Source organism: Macrobrachium nipponense, chromosome 27 (genome assembly GCF_015104395.2).
Source record: "Macrobrachium nipponense isolate FS-2020 chromosome 27, ASM1510439v2, whole genome shotgun sequence".
NCBI lineage: Eukaryota > Metazoa > Arthropoda > Malacostraca > Decapoda > Palaemonidae > Macrobrachium > Macrobrachium nipponense.
In genome coordinates, this window is record NC_087216.1 from 37996482 (window position 1) to 38017083 (window position 20602).

General features: G+C 36.9%; 1 protein-coding gene across 1 annotated transcript in view; it reads right to left on the minus strand.

Moving 5' to 3' along the window:
- Positions 1 to 1228, minus strand: part of LOC135200673 (peptidoglycan endopeptidase LytF-like) — a 37241-nt gene extending 36013 nt beyond the window's left edge. The window contains exons 1-2 of the mRNA XM_064229281.1: positions 1060 to 1228; positions 728 to 811 (exon numbers count right to left, since the gene is read on the minus strand). Coding sequence (XP_064085351.1) covers positions 728 to 811; positions 1060 to 1228 — 253 coding nt within the window. The remainder of the gene's footprint in view (positions 1 to 727; positions 812 to 1059) is intronic.
- Positions 1229 to 20602: the final 19374 nt, after the last annotated feature.

Consider the following 20602-nt stretch of genomic DNA (forward strand, 5'->3'; position numbering starts at 1 on the left):
CAAAAATATAATAATAATTATGTTCGTTTTACCAACGCAGCCGACTTTCGGGTAAATCAGTAGTGTTTTTGCCCATAAGATTTTCAAGTCTTAATTAAACATCGCAATCATAGGAGGTTTTCGTGAATTGTCTTTGCACTGGCATAGTGCTATTTGCTGTACCTCGCTAGTTCTCGAGACTCGTGTAACGAGTTCCTTGTTAAAAAATGGGTGTCCTTAATCTATTCCTTCGCTTTATATGCAGCACGCACGAGGTTCATATGACATTAATTTTCACAATCTTCATTTGATTATTTCCATCTTTTTTGTACGCATATACGTATAACTTTTTTTTCCCTTTCAAGTTTTTGAAATATTGATGCGGTAGTGATTATTGTCTTTCATTCCTCTCGAGCTCCCTTATAGTACGGAAAATGGTGCAGTTGATGTACTCAAGAGCATGATCCACCACCCCAGTGGCATAAAATAGGATCTAATTTTAGTTGACTACAAAGTTTCCATCCATGAGCTCTTTATATATTTCTGGGTCTATGCTCTGAAGGGCTGTCATCTCTGCAAGGTAAAGTGGAACCACCCTGGTACACTTCTGCTTGTCATAAGCAAAGAAGTACTTGCACAGAGTATCAAGAGACGACAAGTGCAGTTCCCAAAGACCATCACTGGTGGCACGGATGAATGTATATGCGAGTAATGTAGGTCCACGCAATCATGAACCTACATTACTCACATATACATTCATCCGTGCCACCAGTGATGGTCTTTTGGGAACTGCACTTGTCGTCTCTTGATACTCTGTGCAAGTACTTCTTTGCTTATGACAAGCAGAAGTGTACCAGGGTGGTTCCACTTTACCTTGCAGAGATGACAGCCCTTCAGAGCATAATGAAGGGTGAACTTTGTGATCCTTTCTTATCAAACTGCCATCATTTTCAGTACCGTTTGTGAATCAAGGGTAGTTATCATATTTTGCTGCGCCTTTAGCATCTCTTGGTCAAGCTGCTGTGCTGCATCTACGCATGGCCCCTTCAGATAAGGATGAACTAGGAAGAATTCTTCTACATGGAGACCATAGAGGGTCTGGACTGTAGTCAAGTGTGCTTCCAGGGTTCTTTTTCATGTGCTTATCTTCAAGGATTTGTCTTGTGGTTGGACCATAGATGTCGGCTTCACTCCAAGCCTCGTCAAGCCCACTGTCTGATGGTATTCCTGCTGCCTGCAATGCAGCCATCACTGTATGGATGTCACTCAGTCTCACCACTTTCCCTTGCAATCATCCCTAGCCATCTCAAGTTGTTTGGCTTGTTCATATAAGGCCATATCCAAGGTGATAACTGTCTTCCTGTCAGGTCCCATGACCGACCATGCAATTGATTCTGTAATGAAGGCACTGTTAGTTCAGATCGAACATTTGTCAGAAACACTTTGGAAAACACAGTGTAACATTCTGGCACTCCAGACTCTGAAACAAAGAGTGATTAATACAGTGCAATGGGTAAAAAATGACCTTTTAAGCTTAGACACTGTGTCAAGGTTACTGAAGGTCCACAGAAAAATTGGCGACAACATTTTTCCACTTCCTAGCAATGCGAAGAACATATTCATAATAGTTTCAAAAAATTAACATGCAAAACCGACGAGAATCCCAATCTGTTACTTTGCGCGCGCGCGGCCCCCCCCCACCACCACCACCACCACCACCACCACCACCACCACCACCACCACCACCACTAGTGGAGAAACAGTCCTTCCACAAGGAAAAATAAAGATAAAGAATTTTGAATAATTTTTCCTTATTCCTGAGAAGCTTCTCTGAAGAGAAAAAGTAGTAGTATAGACTGATTCAGAATCTTTATAAAAATGTAATATCTGCTAATAATGCCATTAACTTTTAATAGACAATGCGTAAGAGAAAATATGACCACACACATTTATTTATTTATTTATTTATATAGTCATAAAAAATTCAACGAAATGTAGCATACACACGCATAGAAAGAAACGTAATTATACAGGTGTTCAACTTCCAGGCAGCAAGACATTAAAACGGTCACGTAGAAAACGTTTGAAAGCGCCCCCCCACCCTCCCCCCCCTGAAAACCCCTACAGTACTTACATACATACATAGAGACACACTCATGCTGTGAGCATGCACAAGTGTAAAGAACGAAGCACGTGTAATGCACACCTGTAGATACACGTGGGAAAGCACCTGGCTTGTACATAAAAAGAACCATTAGGTGAGTAAACCCAAAACTCCAGTATGATTTTGCAAATGTAGCACGAGTAGGCTTATTTGGTATGTTTCAGTTTGATATTATTATTATTATTATTATTTATTTATTTATTTATTTTTTTTTTTTTTTTCATTTTTCTTTTTTGCTCTATCACAGTCCTCCAATTCGACTGGGTGGTATTTATAGTGTGGGGTTCTGGGTTGCATCCTGCCTCCTTAGGGGTCCATCACTTTTCTTACTATGTGCGCCGTTTTTAGGATCACACACTTCTGCATGAGTCTTGGAGCTACTTCAGCGTCTAGTTTTTCTAGATTCCTTTTCAGGGATCTTGGGATCGTGCCTAGTGCTCCTATGATTATGGGTACGATTTCCACTGGCATATCCCATATCCTTCTTATTTCTATTTCAGGTCTTTGATACTTTATACGACTTTTTTTCCCTCTCTTTCTCTTCAACTCTGGTGTCCCATGGTATTGCGACATCAATATTATTATTATTATTATTATTTTATTATTATTATTATTATTATTATTATTATTATTGAACCAAACAAAAACTTCTTTCAGTTTTCTTCTCAAGATTGAAAAAGAAACCCAGAAAATTACATTTTATTTTACTCAACACTCGATTACTTTCAGGCCCTATCTGTGGCCCATTTTCAAGAGATGTGTATTAGAGAGGAATCACATTGACGTCAATATAGTCAACATCCTCATTATCATAATTACCTGTTGAACGAATATATCCTGAGGACATTTTTTTGTTTTTAATCGTTCATGAAAAAGATTTGATCATCCTCATGTTACAAGATGTAATCCAAGGTCACTTGAGCGTGGCATTCGATCCAGAAAAGCTCGAATTTTGCATCAAGTTACGTGGGAGGGAATGAGAATTTTCTTCTACTGCTGTCACGTCGAAGATTGTATAATGAAGGTGGGATTAAATGAGGTTAGTTTACCGTGGTGACTTGTTCCTTCACACACACACACACACACACACACACACATTTTTGCCACTGCCATTTCTGAGTTGATTTGCCAAATGTTCTTATGAATATTCATAAAACTATTCATCCGCTATTATTAGCGGATGAATAGTTTTATGAATATTCATCCTATGTACGTAGATAAATATATACTCAAACAAAAACCAAGCTGTGAAATGATTCGAGAACCGATATTCATAGTCTCGTCCAGTTCTTCAAAAAGATGGTCTCCCCGGATGTGGTCCACTTTCGCGAAGAAAAAGTTTATCAACGAGTTTTTCTCGGTTGTTGATTCATTCACTTGTTATTATTTTTCAGCAAGGATGGTCGTTTTCGTCTGTTAAGTAAAGTTAATAAAGTTTTATTTCTTTCCTATGTAATGGACACAATCGCGGGGGGGTCGGTAGGAGAGGCAACCTAAGTAACTATTCTATATAGTCCAAATGACAAGTAGAGAGACCGAATGTTCGTGAGTTCTCTGGTGTTACAGCCAGCAGGGTCGCTGACGATGAAGGCACAACAGAAGCGGGAAAAATTCCGAGCTTGTGTGTTCGTTCATGACGTTTGTGCTCTGCATGCGGCAGTCATGATTTGCAAGTCTTAAATCTCAATCATCACCTGTCCTCGCTCGTACCCCAGCCATGGGTGCTTTGAGACCATCAGGCGATCCTTGCTTATTAATAGTCCCTAGCCTGTAAAAAAAAAAAAAAAAGCGACGTATAGAGTTATCTATTACCATAAAATGTCCATTAACCAGTTGAGACAAGATAAGGTATAATGTCAGTTAAAAAGGAAAAGAAGTAATACTAATTGAATCAGAATGGTAAATCGATAGATGAAGCAGGGGTTATGTACCCGTTTATTTTAATAGATAATAGTCACTTTCAATTGGAGTTGTTATGCATGGGGACATCTGCTGGCATGGGGCATCCATTAACTACGAATAAAAAAGCGATGCTAATTGAAAAAGAATGGCTAATCGATGGGCTAAGCAAGGGAGATGCATCCATCCATTTTATGATCACAATTAGCCGCCGGTATGCTGGTGCTTTCATGGCGTCACCGGCCCTTCACTCAGTCCGGCATAAGGTGGGCACTTCGGGAGGGAGGGGATGGGTATTGGTGGCCGCTGTCCCTGGGTGTCGGGGGGAGAGAAAGGGTAATTATCTAGGCAGAAAGCAGCAGATGGCAGCGAGCCGAATGAATTTAAAAAAAAAATCAATTTTTTATAGTCTATTTACATTTTAATTACCTCACCTTCTCATTTGCTTCAGTTCGTCGTCAGTGCTTGTCTGGTCACTTTACACGCCTCGTTGGCTCTCGTTAGGGAAGCGGGAGGGAGGGGAGAGGGGGAGGGTGATTGTTCGTGCATGTGTGCCGTGTGTGCTTTATGGGCATCTCCCTCTGCTTAATGTGGTTGGAATTGGAATGAAGAGGACGGGCATACCAACTATATATATATATATATTTTAAGATAAAAGGCCCATAAAACACTATTTGAACGTTACAACTATATATTCCGAGCACTTCCTTCTGTGCTCCTGATCACTGGTAAAATATGGACATAGGATATCTTACAAGATTATATATACAAAGAATATGTAGGTGTGGCAGTAAGTCTCTCTTGGCGCAGAGTAACACATTGTTTTTTGAAACTATTATGAATATGTTCTTCGCATTGCTAGGAAGTGGAAAAATGTTGTCGCCAATGTTTCTGTGGACCTTCAGTAACCTTGACACAGTGTCTAAGCTTAAAGGTCATTTTTTACCCATCGTACTGTATTAATCACTTTGTTTCAGAGTCTGGAGTGCCAGAATGTTACACTGTATTTTCCAAAGTGTTTCTGACAAATGTTCGATCTGAACTAACAGTGTCTTCATTACAGAATCAATTGCATGGTCATGGGACCTGACAGGAAGACAGTTATCACCTTGGACATGTTAATATGTTTCAACGGACTGTATGCTCTTTTGTAAAGTTACCTAGTTTATATATACACGTGTAACATTATCTCCCCCTATATATCAGTCCTCTTAAAGGTGTAGTAACTAAAAGTGGTCAAGATTTGTAACCTGTTTTATACCCTTGATAGCGGCACAGCTGAATATATCAAGTGTTCTGCTAAAGTCAAATACACACACACACACACACACACATATATATATATATATATATATATATATATATATATTATATTTGTATATATATATATATATATACACGTATATGTTTGTTTGTGTGCGCGCGCCGCGCTTTATTTGCAACATCTCCCTTTCGTCATATAATTATGGAACTTCGGTAATAAACCCCATGGTATGATTTTTAAACATCCCACCAGCTGATATTCTTTTTAAAACTCAGACGAACAAAGTCTTTTTAGACGAAGTTTCGTGGTCATACCACTGTTCATGTCAGTAAGCAAATGCAGATCGAACTAGCATTGTTGTATAGGTGTTTTTCATGTTGTTATTCAGCCAGCTCATTGTTTAATTTGCCTCTTTTAGTTTTCCACTAAGTTCCAGTTTACTATTCCACTAAATTCCAGTTCAAGAGAACCTATACTGACTAAATAACATTGTTCCTAAATATTGGAAATTTTCAAACCCATCATTTCTCCATGTAATGTCATTTCGCCCATTTGTTTAACCCGTCTTTATTATTTCTGGTGTTTCTTAGAATTATTTTGACTCCCATCTCTGGTAGGTATATAATGAATTACATTAAACAAGGCACCTTATAAATCTTGTGTTTTGCTGATAAAGAAAGTTTCTACTGCCTATTGTAAGTCTGCCAAGTATCTATCGTAACTCCAATCTAATCCTTCTCTTCTCTTCTTCCCCCACCATGATTTTTACTCATCAAATTCAGTAATAAAGGCAAACAACAAAGGCGACAATAACATTCCCCTGTGGTACCAAACAGTTTAATGCGAATTATTAACTAACTCTACAAGACCCCTTTAATTAACATTAACTTTTTATCTACTTCGTCCATGGATAGTTGCACAGCTTGATATACTAGACAAGAACGCCAAAAGTGACGCAAGACCCTTCCCTAATGTTGGCCGTGTCGACGCTTTCGTATGCTTTCTTGTTATTAACAAAAGAGATCAGAAGGGGATTCTTAAAAAATTTTATTCACCGCTGCACAGTGTCTCTTGCCTTTTCTAAAACCAGCTTGTTCATCGCTAAGATCTCTCTCTCTCTCTCTCTCTCTCTCTCTCTCACACACACACACACACACACACACACACACATATATATATATATATATATATATATATATATATATATATATTATAATATATATATATATATATATATATATATACACTATTTGACATCAGCAGAACACTTGATATATTTAGGCTATAAATCCTGACGTATTAATGCCTTTAAGAGGACTGATACGTAGTGGGAGATAATCTTATACAAGTATACGTATATGTGGTAGGTTAACTTTTCAAACGAGCTTACAGTCGGTTGAAACATATTAACACCTGACCGAGGTCAGTGCCTCCATTAACACACTTTTTTCCTATGCACACCTTTGCTATTAAGACCTGACAAATTACTGTCCTTTAAGTTTTTACATTTAACATATTTCTATACAAATAAATGGATCAGGTGAATGTTTCAAAGCTAATATCCTTACAGTTTGCTTTTATAAAACCAGATTAACTTACATTTTTTCTCCAATATTATTAGAATAAACAGGCTTCTTTGTACATGTTCTGGTAGCAAAACAAAACAGCATAAAAATGTATACGATACACACAATGTAGAGCAAATTTTGCCTGTCTCAGTGAAAATAATCGTGCTACCAATAGGTAGCGTGATTATTTTCACTGACAAGCAAAAATTATAGTCATCTTGTTCACATCTTATATATTTTTATGCCATTCTGTTGTTTTGCAATATTTTTCAGCTTCAAAAATTTAAAGAAATTTTAGCTAATTATTTCCACGCTTACCACAACTAATATTTTACTTAGATATCAAAGATATATGCAACCGATTCAATTCGAGCACTTAGCTACACTTCATTTAGGAGGTGTTTATAATGCATTGACTTTTGCTTCGTAAGGTGTAAATTGCCAGTACTTGAATAGTTGATATATTTTTATGTAAAAAGGTATCCAGACGCTTTAGCGTAAAATTGAATTAGGTCGAGAGGGGGAAAGTGGATACTAGTAGGGAGTATAAAGATAATTCCATGGTTTGGCAGTATACCCGACGTGTCTTTCCAGTCAGCATAATTAATTATGATTACGTGTCAATCAGAGGGCATTTTAAACGGCAATATTCAAGTATTCATCATAATTAGTTGTCGTAGCCTAAGCACATTTAACATTTGCATCTTTAAGAAGGTACCCAGTTAGTGACCCCCTCCCCCTAATTGCAGGCAGCCCATTTAGTCTGGGTTTAACATGTAGATTATTACAATTACCTGCGTGGTTTTGGCCGGAAGAGATACGCTAGATCCTTGGGAGTTTCATTTTAGACTTAATTACAAAAAGGAAATATTTCCAGCCTGTGAAAATTTTGAGCTTTAGAAGAGACGAGATTACGTTAAGTGCTTCTAAGATTTTAACTCGGGACAAAATTAGAGCATTTCTAGAGCCTCTCGCCAGAAAATTACTACTTAGTTTGAGGGACTTTTGAGCCTTGAAGTTCATTGATTTCACCCTTACCGTATGTCATTCGTCTCAAGATATTTTCCATGCCAGTTCTATTTTGGTAAGTTTTACTGATAAATGATGACGTAATATTGATTGATAGCTGCGTGTAGGGAGTTGGGTGTTAGGTTTGATGTCGCGTCAGTTAGAATGGAAGATGATACGGGTTGAATTGTGTGGAATTTTTTGGGAACTGTGAAGAGATTCTGAAAGACGGTTAGTCTTTTAGCACTTATTAATTAATTAAAGGGACATGGCCAGGGCGAGTCCCACACACATCCTAAACCAATTTTCTAAAAGAAAAAGTTGCCCACTTTTCACCTCTGTAAATAAAGGAGACAGTAACTAAATACTTGTTTATATTTGGAAATAGATAACAGGCACCAACAAAAAAAAAAAAAAAATACATTTTTATAAAACAAGGAATATGAAACCCCAACCAAATCCATTCAGCTTATGAAGTTTTGATTTAACAGCAACGAAGGGCCATAGACTTCGATGTAAATCATTGCACTTTTCCTACTGAAAATTTATACAAGCCCAGAGAACATGTACTAATAGAAAAAACAACTAAGACAAAAAAATGGAAATGAATTTTGTGTGCATAATGCTGCATTGTAATATCTGGAGGATAACTCCAGTGTCAGTCGTACTGGGAGGCAGTCCACAACTATCAAAGCACATCGCGTGATTCTAGCAAGGTTCAGGTTTTTCATCTACATCTCCTGAATGTTAAATCAGAATAAATGTTAAAAAGAATATTAGTAACAACAATAATGATGATAAAATTTTTATTAACTTTTGTATTAAGATGCTAAGCATAGTTCATGGAGATGATGACAAAATGTCTGAAAATGGTGGGCAGTAGAAGAGAGGCCTCACACTTGTCAAGGCGAGGACCCTCCAGGCAGCGATATCGACCAAAGTTGTGATGTCTCAAATGAAAATCAAAGATGAAGGGAATATAATGAAAAGGATAAGACAACGTCTTGTAAACCACAAGGCTCGCTGCCCAAAAAAAAAAAAAAAAAAAAAAATTGTGTACCCTCAAGCACAAATGCTGTGGCACTGCCCAAGACAAAGGAACATTGGTTTGGTTTGGGAGGACCATTCCCCATAGAAATTATATCTATATATATAATATACCATATATATATATATATATATATTATAAATTATATTTTATATAATTTATATATATATTTATATATATATATATTCTATAATCTATATATATCTATATATATAATATAATACACATACATACATAACATTTATACACACTTACACAGCGGTCCATGCATAAACCAATGGGGCCATGTGTATCAGTTATGGATTGAATTATGTTAATTTTGCTCTAGAAGTCATTTACCTAAATCATATACATGTCTAAAAGTTCATGAAATGTATGTGAATCATACTCACATGCCCCCAAAATATGAAAAATATTAATATTATTTTTTTTTTTCGTTTTGGCTATGCATAGATCGTGTCCAGTCATACTGAGAGCCTCTAATTGGGTCACATAAAATCAAGGTTATTAATATTAATATATTTTGTCAGGTATCTGATCCGTTTATTTCTTTATTCATTAAAAAAGTAGAACCAAATATATTCCTGGCATGCTTATTCTGACTCGCATAATTTGTTATTTCTACGGAACCCTGTTGGTGAGGAGTGCAAGAGAGAAATAGATAAAGAAAAGGATAATCTCAGCCGATTCCAGGGCAAAGCGCTGCAGGGAAAGCTTCCTAAACTGACGGTAATTGCATTTAATGGCTGTCAGAGTGTACTGGACGCTTCTCTGACCTAATGGTGTATCGCCTTACATTTCATACGAAAGACGAAGCCACAGAGAGAGAGAGAGAGAAGAGAGAGAGAGAGAGAGAGAGCTCAACAGCTGCCCAGTGACTCATGCAATGTTTAACTTCTGCAGATTACTGTCGAAGGGGGGAAGGGGGAAATGCAGGGAGGGAGATGAGTGGAAGAGAAAAAGGGAAGCAAAGAGGAGCGATTGAAACTAACGAGGAGAATTGGTAATAGGAGTGAAAGAAAAGAAAGTAACAGCTTTCAACAAAATTTGGGAATATTAAGGCTGTATTATGAAGACAGACATTTTTTTTATTTTTACAATTATTGTTGCTATTATTTTTCGTAATGTTTGTAAAACCGTAACAAAACTAAACAAACTGAAATCCCACAGCGACGTTAAGAAACATCAATTCTTTTGCTGCTAAGTTTTCTGTTACTGAAAGATAAATTTTATTAGTTCCAGAAGATCTCATTATATAACGTGAGGTCTGTTTTGCTGTATTTGAAGTTTGACGATAAACAGATTTCCAGTTATGCAGTAGATTTCAGGGAATTGATTTCACCTTCCAGGTTCTGTGATGTTACTGAACAGATCTTGACGCTTATTCAGATTGCGGTGGAAGTTGAAATGTGTGTGCGCGTTCGTCGCACTTGAATAGACGTCTCCATCTCTGGGTCTGATTTTATGCGAGAGTTATTGAAATATGTATTTACGAGAGATTCTTGTAAAGAAATACACACATATATACATACACCTAAGTACATAGTACTTATATTGCCGGACATATTTGCTATATCAAACTCGTTCAAATTTCGTTGCTCAGAATGCCAAGAAACCAAGTTAATCCTTTGAAACGATTTTGCAGCAAGGTCATGCTAGGTACGCACAGCAGCCTAAACAGAGGTTAACATTCTCTTGATGAATATGTTATCGTTTTACCGAGTTATTTCAACCTAATGTTGAATATAGTAAATGTATGAATATGTACACAAACTCTGTCTAAAAGTCTTGGTATTATGGTTTTATACTTTAATCGGATATTGTGATTTTTGCCAAAGGAATTAGTCATTTTACAGATAAAAGAAAAGTTGTTAAAAAGTTTCATTTTATTAATTCCTTCATCAGTAAAAACGAGGGAAGTTAAAATTGCGGTATTTCTGCAAAGTCCATGTCGTCTCAGCATTTTCCTTAGTGTAACTGTTTCCGAGCTCAGGGCCACGCAAAAGTATCAAATATCTGTTTATTTCTTTATTCTCAAAAGAATAGTGGTTGAAATTCCTGACCAGTGACTCAACCCACACGATTATAAGTATTGTATAAATAAAAAAAACGAAATTAACGTTCATAGCATGATTACGTTCAGCATCAGCGTGAAGAGATTTCACGTGAGCTGAAAAATATTTGGATTGACCTTCAGAGGGATATTTATTCGGTCACGTCATGCATGATTTCATCTGTCATGATGAATTTGTACTTTTAAACTGGAGAACTTATTGACCTCAGCTTATAGTATTGATAAACATAAACATTGAGTGCAATTCAGAGCTATATACAAGTTTAGTGTGTCGATACAAACGAGACAGAGCAACAGGAACAAAGATCGCTGACTTAACGTCTAATGTCAACGAAGATAAAAGGGCCAAGAACCAAAACAGTTAAATGGAATGTTTGTTTTTATGGGAGCGTTGTATCCGTTAGATGTCGTTCTATTTGTTTAGTGTCAAGTCTGTTTCAACAAAAACGTCCATGTAGTCACTTGAACTCCATTATCTTATCGAAATGGTGATCCTCCCATAATGCTTCATGACCGGGCGTACCCCTGACCACCTAATTCTGCCCCGCGAAGTACAATGCCCCTTGGGAGGGAGCATGGGTCCAGGCCCTGAGAAGAACTGCTTGGGTTCATCCGTACTCGATGTGAAATCAATGCATGTCGAACAAAGCTCTCCTCAAGTCGATCTAGAGCTTCAATCTTCTACGTGAAGTTCTTGCTAAAGAAAGTTTATTATTATTATTATTATTATTATTATTATTATTATTATTATTATTATTATTATTATACCTTGGAGGGATAAACATTGTTTTTTTATTCGTGTGTTCGGGTACGTATCAGGCTGTAAAGAACTGTTTCCAGAGAGAGTAACTATGAAATTATGTAGTCTGTAGAGACATCTGTAGACAATTATGTGAAGTGTTAACTCGTGTGAAGGTTAATTTGATTACATGGCCATGACGCAATCTTAGTTGTTACATGAAGTTGCAGAATATAATCGATCTATTATAAGAACATGTATAGTGATCTGACTATTCGCATTTGACAAGTTAAAAACTGTTTTTCCCCAGGAAATGCTATAATTGAGACATTTGAGACAAGCAAAAGACTAGCCGTTATATTAAGCATACTATGAAAGTAGAATCACTGTCGAACCTCCTACATAACTAACAGCCTCACGAGAAACTCTGCCATTCGCCGGATTTGCTCTGAACGCGGCTTTTAGATGATGAAGCCGTTTTGTTCTTGTAATTCATTCTGTTAAATCCTCGCTTTTCAGTGTCTCCCTTTATCCTGTCAGGAATGGTGTGCATCATTAATCCTAAGGAAAGTTGATTGGAATTGAGAAGAATGAAGGCAGAAGAGAATGCTACTGCTTAGAGTAAAGTGAAATGTCAACAAACGGGGCACTCCGGCGATTCATAAAAATGATAAAAGCAGGAAGAGCTGTTCTGGCGGGTGGTACGGTACTACATGGCCGCTATGGATTTTCCAGCCTCACTGTGTCCCATAGCCATTCCAGCCGAAGACAGGAAAAAAAGACAGGCATTGTAAATGTAGATGAGATCGAATTTCGCGCAATACAGGTAAAGCTTCTGGAGTTCAAAGACCAACCTTCGTCTTGCGCTGAATTGCTTTTGTTTTGAGATGGAACTAGTCTTTCGCCAACGCAAACCTTATTCAGGGAGCAGCCTCTATTTAACGGTTATTCCCACACGCGAATTCAGGTTAACTAGAATTGAAGAAAAACAAGTGGTGGCAGTCACTAGCCTCTTAAGCCCTCTGGATACCAACTCTTAGAAGAAATCGTTATGTAGAGAGCTGGGAAGGTAAATTTATTGAATGTTTTCTTTTTCCAGCCGAGAAAGTTACAGCATATTTTGAGTGAAAGAAAGTTCCCCACTTGCCAAACCAGGATAGAGACTGTGAAGACCAGATTTATTTTTTTTATTCAAAAGTTATTCTTAAACACTGGTTTATACCCTTGCGGAAAATTGTACTTCTTCAACCTTATCTTGAGACCGAAGACGAACTTACGCACATTTATTATCCGAATTGTCAAGTTTTGAAATTGAAAATGGCTGCAGAGTCCCACAGTTTGCGTAGTTGTCGGTATTCCTTAGATGTTGTTGCAACCGAACTTTTTTATTTTTTTTTTTTTATATAGCAAGGCTGTATGTTGTATTTGCCAATAATGTCACTGCTATTTTGTTTAAACCTCATATTCGGTACTTTCTTCTTTTTAGGTTCCTGCAAAAGAACACTTGAGAGGGCTATTTGTTTGTCTGTCCGACCGCACTTTTTCTGTCCGCCCTCAGATCTTCAAAGCTACTTAGGCTAGAGAGCTGCAAATTTCTATATTGATCATCCACCCTCCAATCATCAAACGTACCAAATTACAGCCTTTTAGCCTGAGTAGTTTTTATTTTGTTTGAGGTTACGTTACCCATGATCGCCACAGGTCACCACCGGGTCGTGGCTGAGGGTTTCATACATCATTAAACGCAGCACAGAAAACTATTTTTTTCTTCGGCGCATTATCTCACGTCCTCGTTTCTCCGCCTCGAATTTGATGAGGTGAACTGCAGAGAGATGATGATCTTCCATGATGTTTACTCTTTACGTAGTCACAAAACTTGAGATCAATTTATATCCCATTTACATTGTGTCCGTCAAATGTGAGATGTCAAAGAAAACATGTCTCCTGGCTGGATTCTTGATTACTGCGGAAGTTCGAAGTCTCACTTCGTGGATTTCCGCGAAAAGCAATTAAAGAGAACAAGAAGAAGGGGAGCGACAATACCGGTGACAAGTGTTGGGCACAACGATGTTCGTTGTCACAAACAAGTCAAAAAAAAGAAATTGACTTATAAGTCTAGGGTTCATTATACTTGCATATAACTCATTCATTGGTCCGCTAACCTTACTAGATAAAACGCATTGTGTATTTAATTTTTGTGCATAACATATTTCACCAGTTGTAGACTTCACGTTGAAATATGAAAAAATTCCTAACCCAGAAAATGCTTAGTAACAAAATGTTGAAATAGGCAAAATTTCCAAAATATTCCAGTCGTTTTTCATGGTGCAGCAGCATTAAGCGTATGTCTATAATTTATCCGCAACTGAAAAAGTTCTTAAACCTCTTTTGGAGAGAATAACTCTGGCCATTTTTCCCTAATCTGTTTGCCTAGTCTTTTCTTTCTAAAGAGTTTTTAAAAACCTCTTTCAAGGGTGTCTTATTTTAGTCTTAATTTTTCATTGGTAATCCTGTGCTGTTTTCGTTTCACTTCTCTATGGAATGAATGGAAATTTCGAAAGCTGGATATTTAATCATGTTCAAAACTTAACGAGGCATTACAAACAAAAGGCACTTTGATGATGGTCGCTTACTATTTGAAGAAGCTTAACTCTCTCTCTCTCTCTCTCTCTCTCTCTCTCTCTCTCTCTCTCTCTCTCTCTCTCTCTCTCTCTCTCTCAAAAGATAAAAGTATATGTTTTCCAAACAACTGAAGGATCCACCGTATTTAAATATTAAATTTTTATCTTCACCACGTGGGTTTTATATCAGTCCATGTAACTCGTAAACATTTGTGTTTTTATCAGTAACGGTTTTGAGTTTCTCAAGTGAACATTGTTTACCTTTGCCTTGATTTCTTGGCTGGAGACTAATGTTTATATATATCCCTTCAGATCAAAAGGTGTGAACAATCTCGTGAACAAGATCGACAGATTTGACGCAACTCGTAAACACTGTCAAGTTGAAAACTCGTTACGTTTCTTTGTTGTTTTCTTATCTATTATGTAAAATCTGAGAGATTTACATCACACATCTTCGCGCGTGTTTATGGAAAGAAAGCAGAGCATTTGGTAGCGGAAAAGAATTATAAATTAATATATAGTTATAAGGCTTTCGAAATCATCGCTCTGGTGGTTATTTGATCGAAAATTTAGCTATATATATATAGAGTTATATATATATATATATATATATATAGATAGATAAGTCATATCACATTTCCGTGATCCATATAGTATATCAAGCTACAATGTCCTTTAATATCTAATTCGCTCTAAGCCTCGGAAATTAACTATATTTTCATATATGCTTAACCGAAGGTAAAACGCTTCACTGACGTTCCTAGATTTGAAAGGCTCCATGGGTTATCATAAAAAAATTCCCTTCTGTTAAGCATATTGATATATTAATTCCGAGGTAGAGCGAAGTAGATATTAAAGGACAATTGTAGCTCGATATATATATATATATATATATATATATATATATATATATACATATACATATACATACATATAAATATATACACACACACAAACACACATACACAAACACACACACACACGTATGCCCATAAGCAGTTGCAGTGCTTAGTCACAGATTTACGTTTTTAGTCAAAAATACATTTCATTATATCTATACATATCCCGTAAGGGTGTAGTGCTGTCAGTAACCCTCATGTAGTGTACGTAGGCATTACTTAACGTTCTTTGCCGCTATCTACACTCCCTTTCATTTCTTTTACTGTAACTCCATTCATATTCTCTTCCATATTACTTTCCACCCTATCCTAATAATTGTTTAGTGCAACTGCCAGGTTTTCTTCCTGTTACACCTTTCAAAACTTTTTGGCTGTCAGCTTCCGTTTCAGCGCTGAATGACTTCATACGTCCCAGTGCTTGGCCTTTGCCTAAAATCTTTATTTATATTTATACATGATCATCGTCTTTCTGTGATTTCTGTAACCACTGCCTTGTGTATTTGTTTTTATTTCTTACGAATACTTATCGTTATTATTAATGTAGACTCTCTCTCTCTCTCTCTCTCTTTCTCTCTCTCTCTGTCTCTCTCTCTCTCCGCATGAACAATCTTTATGTGGGTTAGTTTCGCTGGCTCGCCACGCGGTAATCACTTCCAATTCCGGAACTAATAATAATCCCCCAACAAAGGATATTCCCCCCCCCCTGTTTTTTTTTTTTTTTTTTTAACCGCCTATTACAGGTGGAGAAATGTCCCTCTGCGCGCATTTACCGCAACCTGACTTCATTTTGAATAGTTTATATTGATGCTAGCCATCATTTTTACATTTATTTTATACGTTAATCATACTCCCAAACGCGGTGGAAGCAAGGCGCGAATGAGAAATGGCGATGATTAAAGCAGACACAGACGAGAAAATGAGACCCAGGAGCGGCGGATGTGACACAGAGGCCCCGCCCCCTTTCGTCACTTCCGGCGCCGCCATGATGGTCCACTAACTGATAGGCGCCCCACCCCCCCCACCCAACCCCTTGGACGGTAATGGTCATGATGATGATGATGATGTGTTGGCGGTTTTAGTTCTCCCGTTTTCCATTGGTAGATAAATCTCTCTCTCTCTCTCTCTCTCTCTCTCTCTCTCTCTCTCTCTCTCTCTCTCTCTCTCTGTAGCCGGTAGGCATACTCTACTCGACTCGTATATAGGCGTTTTCCATAAAATTTGAAAAGATGACTTCTCTTGAAAGTTGGTTTAAGCTGCAATTTCCCTGAGTGAATAGAAGCTTTCTCCTTCTCTTTAATTCTTTCTCTCACTCGTACCACATTTCCATCGACAGATTCTCTCTCTCTCTCTCTCTCTCTCTCTCTCTAGCATAATGTATTTTAGTAGCTGTCACGTAAATGCTTTCGAAAGGAAATAAATCCAGGAATAATTATTACGTATTATTAATAGAGTAAAACAATTCCCCATAGGGGATTTGACTACATTGAATAACTTTCACCCAAGTAGAAATCTGATTTGTAAGTTCATCAGCCTTGGTAAGGATTCGAACCTATGCCCTTTGTTTAGACACAGTCATAATCAGTAGGCTTGACCGTTCTTATCATTGTATGTAGATTCCTTTGCGTAAAAGGGAGAGGGATTTTGATATTAAATTATATGTGTTACTTAGTTTTAATGTATTATTATTGTCATTTGTGACTTGATGCACGTAAATTTTCGTTAATTTCGTCGCTTAGCTGGACAAATTGGTCCGCTCTGATTCATTTGTCGTCAGTTTTCTCTCCTGTACCTGCATTTCTCTCTGGCACAGTAGCTTTTTTTATTTGCCGACTTTTATTTCTGTTAGGGTGTTGACGCTTGGATTTTTTTTCTTTTATTTTGGCTTGACCTATTGACTTTCTCTTTGGATGTTTTTCAGAGATTTTTTTTTACTTGTTTGTTAACTACAGTTTGCTTACGAGGTAAAATGTGACCTCGGTTTTTTTATTATTTTTTATTTTCCCTAAACGACATTTCACCACATTTGACGTGACGTATTTGTAGTTTCTCGTAATCAGATCGTAGTTGCTCCGCGTGTCTTTTCGGGTGTTTCTGACCCACTTGTATGAGGTCATGTTCAGAATAACTGAGTATGAAAGGTCGAATCACCTACAACAATTTTTTATCAAAAACCTTTTCTTAATCAGAAAGTGAAACTAATGCCTACTTGGGTGTTTTTATTAACTAGTAACTTGTGAAATGTTAGCAATCTTACTATCTATGATAATCAAATCCAGTTGGATCTTGTTTGTCCGCCCCGGTTGGGGGCTAGGTAGGGGATCGGGAGCATATGGGAGGTATGACACATCCACCCTTCTAAAAACCTGTTTGTCCTCCCCGTTTGGGAGTAGTGCGCGCCATCAAGCTCGTCAAGATTATAATAATTGTCGGCAATCTTCAGCGCCTGTCCTTACCCTTAATGCCATCTGTATGAGGCACCAAATAATAACTACTGAACAGTAAGATTGACGTACTTTCATTAATGATGGAAATAAGGAAACAAAAACGGAGCAAAACAAACAATAAATGAAAGAACATAGTTATTCATAGAATGAAATCTGTGTGATAAAAGATTTCTCCCTTACCTGCGAGATTCCGGAAACAACTATTGCATTGTGGACACCAAAGGAAGACAGGTGGGTAATGTTTTGGCAACAATACTCGTCTCTTGCATATAATCAGTTATTGATTTGGTGAACTGCAGTGAATGTAAGAATTATGGTTTACATGCTCATGTGATGATTGTTGAAGTTTCAAAAGTATATTATGTATGGGGATGATGATCATCATCATTGCTCCAAAGCAGAGCTACTCCTTTTTCTCATCAATGGGCTGTGCCAGGTGTTAAAGAGTTCAAGTTCTCACCAAATGTTTTGGAACCAGTATGCTAGCCCTTAATTGTTATTATTATTATTATTATTATTATTATTATTATTATTATTATTATTATTATTATTACTATTATTATTATTTTGTAAACATCTGCATAGAACAAGCCTAAAAGGTCATCCATTACCTTTGCACAGAAAATTTCTTTTTGAGTAGAATGCCCACTTAAGGAAATTTGGAAACAGAAGGGGATAAGGTAGACTGGTAGAGAATAACAAGTAACCGTAAAAAGGCACATCAACTAAAAAAAAAATGTTACACAAAGTTCAACATCAATCTAAATTCGAAAAACTAGACCAGTTGCACCGGTCACTTGGAGATAGCAATGGATTATAACAGGTACACAGAGTACAATCATTCTACAATCAACATGTACGATGTTGACGATTTTGCGGAAGTTGCAATCTCAACCTGTGTGATTCAGCTCTCTTGGAACATGTTATTCTTCAGGTATATGACTCCAAGGATGTTTGTGTACATAAGTGAGTATAGGAAAGATAGTCCATTTGTTTTTGTCCAATTGTTTTTATCAGAGAGAGAGAGAGAGAGAGAGAGAGAGAGAGAGAGAATTCATTTGTACTCATTCTCGTTTGTGTGTAACACTCTTGACGTAGCGAATGAAGGCTGCCAGGAGGATTCTCGTATAACTCGGGAAGTACATGATATTTTGAAGTAGTTTCCTTCGATTATTACTTTTTAATCATGGGCAAAGAAGCAATTGACGTCATAGACATTGAAATGTCAACCTCTGCTGTATATGGAGTAGTCTTAATTTCTCATCGAAAAAGTGATCAACTGATGTAGTACTACATTTACCAACAGAAAGAGGTGATTACCCTCGAGATAGGAAGATCAACCTCAGACCCTTGGAGAGTATAGAGTAGTGTCCCTTCTGGTCAGTTGCCACGCAGTGTAGAAAACGAATTACTTTCTCCTTTACCCTAATCGAGATAACCTACGATCTTGGGTTGAGATTTTATAAAGATCGAGCATTACAAGTGGTTACCAGAAAAGCACTTCCTCTCTTTTTTTCGTTTTTCTCAAGGCTGTCTGTCTAGTCCCTTCAGACAAATGTGAACCAGATTTTTATAAAAACAACAGAAATGATAGTCTTCGGAATTGCATTGAGTATCGGACTTCCTAGTACTATCCATGACTAGTTGCCAGTCAGGATTATTTCTGATTGAGGTGGCCTTATGCTGGCCATGGCTTAGGCCCTAAAGGTGACCTGTAATAATTTCAGTGCTATTAGCTTGTGCAAGACTCTCTCTCTCCCTCTCCAACTGATTGATTAAGGAAACAAGAAATGAAGAATATCTATTTTAGATGAATAATTGGGAAAAGACAATAGAATGTGCTTTTCATAGAAGGCTTTGTGTGTGTGTTTGTGTGTGTGTGTGTGTGTACATCCGCTCCTTTTTCTTATTCTTTCACTCTTGTTACTTTTATTTTTACCTTAATTTATGGAATGTTTCCATAGGTCGCGTTTCTTCCAAAATACAATAAAGAAAGATGAGGAACAGCGCTTCACGCTTTTCTTTTTTATCCTCAGGAACTAAGGATTTCACTACATAAATATTGAGGTGTCTTTCATTACCTCGCCGTGAAGTGATTTGAGGTGAACCTTTGGTTTCCGGTATTATTAATATCACTGTTACCTCCGCTTCTGGTTTGCTTTGCTTGTTTGGTCATTTGGTAGCGGAATTGCGCGGGAAAGGTGTGTCTACGAATAAATAGTAATAATTACGAGTTAATAGCAATAATAAAAAAAATACTTCTGTCCTCGTCCAAGCTTTAATTTGTTTGAGCGATATTTTTCTTTTTCTTAACGAGTCATTTTCGGTAACATTTTATCTTTAGTGATTTCTCATCAGTGTCTTATGTATCATAAAACATTTTATGCTCAAGTGTTATTATAGATCGTGCGTAGATAACTTTTACGGTTTATTATGGAAGAAGATATATGAATTTATTTTTGCAGTTTGGTTTTATTTCCACGTAAAATCGTTTCTTACATAGTAACATTTCCATAAATTTCTTAATAAAGAACAGTTGCGCAACGTAGAGACTTGGGCATTATTTCCGGTGGAATTATTTTATAGTGTTTTCATAATTTCTTAGTTTCATTTTATTTCCCCTTTGATGCAACCAATTTTTATATTGATGTAACTTCATATTTTATTACGAACAGTAACATGTCGATTTGCTTACTATGGTTTAATTGGTGGATAGTACTTTCAGTGGATTTTTTTTTTCATATAAAGTACTTACTGGCCACATAATGCACTCCTAATGCATTCCTATATTTAGCAAAATCATTATTATTTTATTTTATCGTGGAAAAAGGCAGATTAATTAATGCGGATGTTGGTATATTCGTAATATATTTTTTTCTGAATATATTTCCACGA